Here is an 8,272-nt window from a genome sequence, read left to right as displayed (position 1 = left end):
ATAACTGACATTTTTGGCGAAAATGAGTTATATAGCCTAGTGGGGTCAGTACATTATGTTACACATGTTGACACAAAAAAAATTGTAAAAAAGTGTTCCCCGGGCAAGATAAGGGCATGGCAAAAGTACATAACTACACAATTTCCAGTAAATTCCCAAGGCAAAAGGGCATAACTGTAAAGATAGGCTGTGATACGCTGAAGCGTGACGTTCTTTCAGCAGCCAACCAATCAGAAGAGAGCTTTCTCCCTGGTTACAATGAAGGTTGCTTGTTAAGTTTTATTATTTTTATTATTCTTACTGTTTGTGTACTCACAATTTGTAAATAGAAATTGGTTAAATAGTATGATTCTTGACAGTAGCATATGTCTAATTAATATTAGGCAAACATGATAAGTCTAGTTAATTTATGCTATATAATCTTGCCTTACTTTGAATGGCAACAGTTTAATACTATGGAAATAAACTATGGGAAAATAGTAACTGTTTAATAAAAAATAATTAACCATGGCAGAATAACAATTTACATTTTAACTAGAAATAACAGTGGCAAAGAGGGACAACTAAAACGATTATTTAGCCAATAACAATGACAAAGAGGCACAACTACAACATTTATTTATAGCAATTAGCATAACAAAAAGGTATAACTGCACAGTTTACTCGAATCAACTGTGTTGACTAAGCAGACAACAACTTACTTTTCCATCTAAATCTAAATATATAATACATTTTCTAAATATTTTACTGGAATATTAAAAAAAACATTAATATTCATAATCCTTTTATTATTACTTGAATTTGGATCATAGAGAAGAATTTCTAATAATAATAATAATAATATTAACAATAATAATAATAATAATAATAATATTAATAATAATAATAATAATAATAATAATATTAATAATAATAATAGGCCTAATTTATATTGTAATTAAATGACTTAAAATATATAGTTATTATTTTACTTTGTAAATAAAATTAAAAAAATAATTGTAATTCTTGTTTAACACATAGGCTATGTTCAGACACAACGACTTACGCTAGCGTAACGTTAATCGAGTGGTGTGAACTTGTGCGCGGCGTAGCGAACGCCAGTATTATAGCGCAATCACTGGCGTACGGTAATCCAGCAACAGACCCCAGATTAGCGTACGCCACTGATCTACGACAGTCACGCATCGGTGATTTTGAACTCAGCCAAGATTTGACCAATCAAAATAAACCTAGATGTAAACAGAAAATAAAATGCGCGAATTACGAATACGAATATTTCGCGTGAATACTTACGCTAGCGTTCATCGCCCAGTCTGGACATCTGGCTAGTTACGCCATGGATTAACGTACGCCCGGCGTTAGATACGCCTGGCGTATCTTACAGGTCTGAACGTAGCCATAGAAGCAGTCACACGCGCATTCTAACTAAACAGCAGTTCTATTTTATATACTCATACGCATGCATCTTTCACGCAGTGACGTAACGCCTATGCGCTCTTGTGCAGGGCCCCAGACCCTTAGGGGTCCATAAGGCCCCCTACCCACAGAGTCCTCGATCTAGCACCTTGAGCCAAAAAGGCTTTGTTGATACATAGCAGAATACTAATGTTAATTCATTTTATTGTTTGTATACTTGGTTAGCCTATACATTGGTTTTTAATCGTTTGTAATTTTAGTACAGTATTATTTAATGCGTTTCTTTGGTATTATTGTACATTTATTTGATAGTTTATACATGAATAACATATGAAAATATATATTGAATATAATTTTTGAATAATCTGACTTAAAATTGCGTTGAAAGGAACTAAACTGTGTACTTATATCCTTTTGCCAAGGTTTGTCAACATGTCTTGAATCATAAAACCCACGGCAAAAGGGCATAACTGACATTTTGAGCGCAAAAATCAATATTTATATAAAAAATGTGTGCTACACTGGATAAGATATTTGTTTATTTGAATACATTAACCATTAAATCAAACACTAAAACACATTTTAGGGCTAAATAAATTACACGTTTTGCTTAATATCTCCAAAACAGCAAATTGTCAGTTATGCCCTTTTTCCATGGGAGGGCAGTGTAAGTCAATGAAAGTTGTTTTTTTTTTACTTTTATCATATATTATTCATTTTAAATAAGCTATTCAATTTTTGTAATTCGGTAGACAGCCTGTATAAACAATACGTCATATCGGATTTGGTAAACATAATGTTTAAACATATTTGCTTTTAGTATAAACCTTTGTCCATTACTTTTATTCATATTTAATATGAACGAACTGTTTCTTAGAAATCAACAATAATACAATACATAAAATTGTCTTAATACCTACGGTATGTCTGGGCGTTTCTAAACGTTTTTATATCCTTCAGAATCAGTAATACTTAGTATACAGGGTGCTAATCTTTTACACTATCTGTACTAGTACTCAGAGTGAAAAAAAACCCGATAGATTAAAGACCATGCTGTACGTTAACAGTGGTATATGGATTTATTACAATACAAATAGTCCATTAATTTTCACTGTGTCGACTACACACTGCCTCGACCAACTACCAAAACATGTTGGCGTACCTACTACTGTTAAGCCGTAGACCGAAAGGTCCACTGATTAATCTCAGATAAGAAAGTATAATACATACTCCAAGTATTGAAATACACTCCATCGTGTTGGGATTCAAAGCCGTAGCTTTCAAATTTTACAAGCAGCGAATACTGCTTTCGCAACTCATGAGAGGGAATGACAATAAATAGCGTCCTCTATAATTTCTGCCTTAACTGTATGGGGAAAATAATGCAAGCCGCCCAGGTATGAGGTACAGTATGTAAACACTCGTTGTTGTATTGTCAATGATTTTTTGGCAATGACGATCTATCCGGGCGATCTATCTAGTCTTAGACCTTGTATTTAAATCACTCGAGTATTACCATTCTAAATCAATGTATGCTTAGGGCCTAAGCCTAGCCCGAGGCATAGACGAATAATAGGCTTAAGGAGATGTAGCGCGGTTGGACCAATTTAAAAACAAAGATTTGTATGGTTCTACGACATGTTTTATTAAATAGATAAGTAAATCATTTATATAAAAGATATAATTTCATTATTATACATAATCATAGAAATTGCTCAGTATCAAAAGCCATATTTTTAGAAACTTACGATTTTCGCAGACATATCTTATACTCTCGTTACAACTGCGTGCACTCCATAGACCGGTTTCTGCGTCAAGAGCCGCACAGTGACCATTAGTTAATGTGGGTTCGCCGTCCTTCCAATCTGAGATCATAAGTTGTTATGTTATTATTTTTTATTCACCTACTCACAGGTTTTTGTTTTTGTTTTTGTTTTGTTTTTGTTTTTTATTTGTAAGCATGGAGGTATTATTGAGAAGGAGATCACTCGAAAAAGCTACGCGCTCGCAGCGCTATGCAAATGAGGAAAGAACAAAGCTCCATGGTGTAAAATGTTATTACTTACTGTTTACGTTGCTTGACCTTTTGCCTACTATAGAAGTGCGAACCATAAGTATTAAAAGTTCTATGGTGCAATTATGTGCACTAATGATTACCATTGGCAGGTTAAAGTCAGCTGGTGAAGTTAGCAGTGTAAAAGGTAACTTAAAACATCATAGTGACATCTCAGTATGGTTCGGATCATAACAAAGAAATTTATACCTAGTTGGCTTTTCCCAGCAGTAGTTGGAAAAGCTTTTGTTTTTGTTGTTTAATTGGCTTTTCCATTCAGTAGCTTGAAAAACCTTGTTGTTCTCGATTATTTTTCTCTTACATATCGATTTTTTAGTAAGTTTGCACTGACTTTGTTGTTATCCGCTCGGTACGTGGGTCACATTCAAAGCTTATACCTTTTACAAACACTATCCAAACATAGATCATATATAAAATATGTGCCTCCTAAAATTTAGTGACAAGAGTGAGGGGGGAGTGCTGGTGTGGACGTTAGGACCAACTAAGGTTATTTAAAGGTCTACACCAGATATGTCATAAATGAATAAATGGAACTTTCAAACATAGATGATCATGATCCAGTAAAGAAATTACTAAATTTTGCTAAAAATCATGAGTATGGTATGGATATGAGAAACTGATCTGCTGATCTGAATGAAATTTTAAGTTAAGTTTAAACAAGTTACAACGAAGAAATTAGTAAAATTTTTTGACGATCCATAAGCGGGATTTGATCATTTAGAATGCAAATCTCCAAGAACTAAACAACTTAAATAATTCATTAATGGATCTTAATAAATTGTCATAAATAGTTTTTCTTTTCTTCTTTTTCATGGTCCAATGGAGAAATGATTAGTATTTGGTGTCGACCTAGAGTAGGGTGTAGATATGAGGACCTTTCAAAGGGAAATGTTTCTAGCCAGAAACTGACCTACTGATTTTAATGAAATGTTGTGAAAAGTCTAACAAAATTAAAAAGGAAGAAGTTATTAAAATCTGGTAACGTTCCAGACCCGGGTGTGAATTTTGGGTCATTTTAAGTTCTAACGTCCCATACCTAAATATCTCAAAAACTCACCATTGGATCTAAATGAAACGTGACTGAATATTTTTTTTTGTTTTTTGTTTTTTATCGTCCAATAAAGAAATCATTACATTTTGGTGAAGATCCGAAGTAGGATGTGGATATGACACTAAATGGAAACAACCCAAAAACTGATCGCCTGAATTTTGAATGAAACAATCTTAGATAATTTTACCATGTTACAAGGAATAAAATGTTGAATTTTAGTGACGATGCAGATTCGGGTGTGAGTCTGAGGGTCATTTAAGTGCAAAAGTCCTATACCAAAATATCTATGAAAAACATATTGGTGTAATATTTCACCACCTGAGTTGACAGATTTAAATATTAACAGAAACACCTGTCATAGGCTAGATATAATGTGTGCTATTCGTAGAATGGGTTGTCGAGCCAATCTGAGCTGAGTATATACAACGAAGTTAATAATGTTTACGAAACTGAGTATTTCGATATTGTGTATTCGTGTCAAGGATACAACACGCTGGCATCCTTATAAGTCACATCGTACTGTGCTTTATTTAAACTCAATATAGCAGATTTGATAGTATTATTACTGTTTTTAGGATGGGCGAGGGGGTCAAAGTTCCTGCTGTCGTCATTGGACAGACTGGTCCTTAAATATGGTGAAACTTAGGAGACTACTTAATAAGTGCCTGATTGTAAGAAACCACCAGTTCTTCTAGCGCTATTGGGGCTAAAGTTTACAAGACTATTCTGAGCCGATACAGATTAATAGCAGAAGTTAATTTTATTTGCGTACATTATTACTCTAGCATTATGGCTCAAAACTTCTAATTGTTTACGTTTCCATTTTTCTACATGAGGTTTGCGAATTGGAGAATATATTGCTCATTATGCTGTAGAACTACAACATTTGGCTAGTTCTTGTTCATTTTTAACGTTTTTAGACGATGCTCTACTTAATCGTTTTGTGAGTGGTATGATTGAAATTGATTTGAAAGACCTGCGTACAGTAAAAGAGGAGTCGTCTTCAGCTAGTGTACAATATATGAATCACCGTCTTTCTCGAGCTAAACATACAAACATACATGATATCTCAAAATCACAGATCGCTGGTAAGTGTCGTGTCCATAACAAAATTTGGATTTAAACCATGACTGTTCTCTCTAACGGTATTCTTGAAGGTTGACTAAATTTAGTCTTGGTTTAGGCCAGGGGTAAATCGGTCGAATGTTAATCCGCCGAGATCCCTGGTTTTTAATTAACAGTCGAGTAACAAAGATAGCCAGCTTGCCCGCAGTTCAACACGGCGGAATTAAAAAAATTAATTAATTCAACGTATAAGATATAATTTTAATATAATTTTGTCTAAGGAATTAAATTAAAGTTTAAATTGACTTACATTATATGTAAATGTTTTAAATGCAAACGCGTATTCTACACAATTTACGCATTTTTTTCCCTTGCAGCAATAATATACATTTTTATTGTATGACAATGCTCTTTATTAGTAATATTTAATTTAAATATTAAGAGGAACCCCTGTCATAGGCTAGATTTAGTGCGTGCTTTCGTAGAGTGGTTAGTACAGTCTACCTGAGCTGCGTATACAGTGAGGCTAATAAAGTTTACAAAACTCAGTATTTTGATATAGTCCTACTGTATTATTTTATTGTGTATTTTAGAGTCAAGGATACAACAAGTATCAATGGATCTAAATGGAACTTTCTAAAACAGTTTGTAATGTTTCAATGGTAAATTTTGGTGACGTTCCGAACTGGAGGGTGAATATGAGGACCATTAAAAAATATTTTTGAACTGGTGATTAAAACTATATAATGCAAGTTGCCTGCTAAACTAAAGCCTTTGAAACCAGCTGCAGCTAAGTTAAACGAAAAATTACCGTCAAATACATCGCTCTTAGTCACTGAATTACCATGATATTACTCAAGGTACATTGTCTTCTCATATAGCGTGCCAATGGAATATGAGCTTCTATGTACCTCGCTATTACCAATTTAGCTATAGTTCGAGTCTTATTAAAGTACAGTTAGTTTCTTTAAATTATTTTTTTTTTTAGTATTTAGTAACTTTGTTTCGTTTTTGTTGTTACTTTATAAAAAAAACACAAATGAAATTACCTTTTATTTATTTATTTTTTGTTGCAATTTTAACATCACTTCTCATTATATTGTGGCAGTAAGAAAAACCCATGTGATCGGTTGTACAAACAGACACAGTAAGTCCAGTTAGGAATATTTTTCGTTGATAGACTATGGCCGATAGGATCTTATACCAGTTCTTTTGTTTTAACACGTTTTTATTTGATATCATATGCCAATAAAATACTGTGCTTTGCTCCAGTGCTCTCTCTACTCCATCAGATGTTACATGTGACAAATTTGTGTGATGTGCCCATATATTATATGGCATTACGATGTCACATTACGCCCTCAAAATATGCACGATCTTCATTTTATCACTATCATGCTTTAGTAATGGCATGACATGACTGCTTTTTATGCTCTGCTTTTATGTTGAACATGTTTTATACTGATGATACGATATATAGTTGTATAATATATCTTGTGGCTTATAAAAACATAATTGTTGATGGATGATGGTTGGTGGTTTATGGATGATGGTTGGTTGTCTTTGAATGATGGATGATGGTTGTTGGTTGATGGGTAGTGGGTAATGGTTTACGGTTGATGATTGATGATGATGGTGAACTGACTGAACAACACTTAAGCCCTTGATTGTAATTCATAATATATATTTTTCAAAATATATTTCAACGTAAATAGATTAAGCTTGAAAATGAAAAAAACAAAATTATAGTACGTTATTCATTTAGCATTCAACTGTAAATACAAACGATACTATCATCGTTATCAATAATAATAAAGTTATATTTTAATACATAGTCTGTTGGTATAAAAAAATGAAACAAAACATTTTTACGATATAGCATGAAACAATCGGGTGAACTTACTTTCAAATGTCGAGTTTCCTGAGCCTGAGTCCCATTCCCACATCTCCGATGATGTATTATAGCGGTACCCTATCCACACTTCGGTGGTATTGCCAGTATATCTGCCATACCAACCGTAATGAAGGAGCTTGTCATTTTCGTTCTGGTTACTAATTACTATTATGTCACTAGCCCTTGATTCAATACAGGCCGTCTTTGCTTTATACCAGTCAGTCTTTGATCGTCCAACATAGTAACAGTGTTCTTCGTAATAAGCATTTGCTCTAGAACCACACGCATATACACATCTGTTCTACGACATGTTTTATTAAATAGATAAGTAAATCATTTATATAAAAGATATAATTTCATTATTATACATAATCATAGAAATTGCTCAGTATCAAAAGCCATATTTTTAGAAACTTACGATTTTCGCAGACATATCTTATACTCTCGTTACAACTGCGTGCACTCCATAGACCGGTTTCTGCGTCAAGAGCTGCACAGTGACCATTAGTTAATGTGGGTTCGCCGTCCTTCCAATCTAAGATCATAAGTTGTTATGTTATTATTTTTTATTCACCTACTCACAGGTTTTTGTTTTTGTTTTTGTTTTGTTTTTGTTTTTTATTTGTAAGCATGGAGGTATTATTGAGAAGGAGATCACTCGAAAAAGCTACGCGCTCGCAGCGCTATGCAAATGAGGAAAGAACAAAGCTCCATGGTGTAAAATGTTATTACTTACTGTTTACGTTGCTTGACCTTTTGCCTACTATAGAAG

At 33.5% G+C, this 8,272-nt stretch overlaps 1 protein-coding gene across 1 annotated transcript in view; it reads right to left on the bottom strand.

Annotated features, from left to right (window-relative positions):
• The window catches only part of LOC117113838 (C-type lectin 1-like), a 26,174-nt gene that overhangs the window by 16,222 nt on the left and 1,680 nt on the right, over positions 1-8,272 (bottom strand). The window contains exons 2-3 of the mRNA XM_033257286.1: positions 7,510-7,786; positions 3,165-3,281 (exon numbers count right to left, since the gene is read on the bottom strand). Of these exons, the coding sequence (XP_033113177.1) occupies positions 3,165-3,281; positions 7,510-7,786 (394 nt within the window). The remainder of the gene's footprint in view (positions 1-3,164; positions 3,282-7,509; positions 7,787-8,272) is intronic.

Source organism: Anneissia japonica, unplaced genomic scaffold (genome assembly GCF_011630105.1).
Source record: "Anneissia japonica isolate Jap-2015-1 unplaced genomic scaffold, ASM1163010v1 scaffold694_len1028156_cov167, whole genome shotgun sequence".
In the NCBI taxonomy this organism is placed as follows: Eukaryota; Metazoa; Echinodermata; class Crinoidea; order Comatulida; family Comatulidae; genus Anneissia; species Anneissia japonica.
This window is presented reverse-complemented; position numbering and strand designations above follow the sequence as displayed.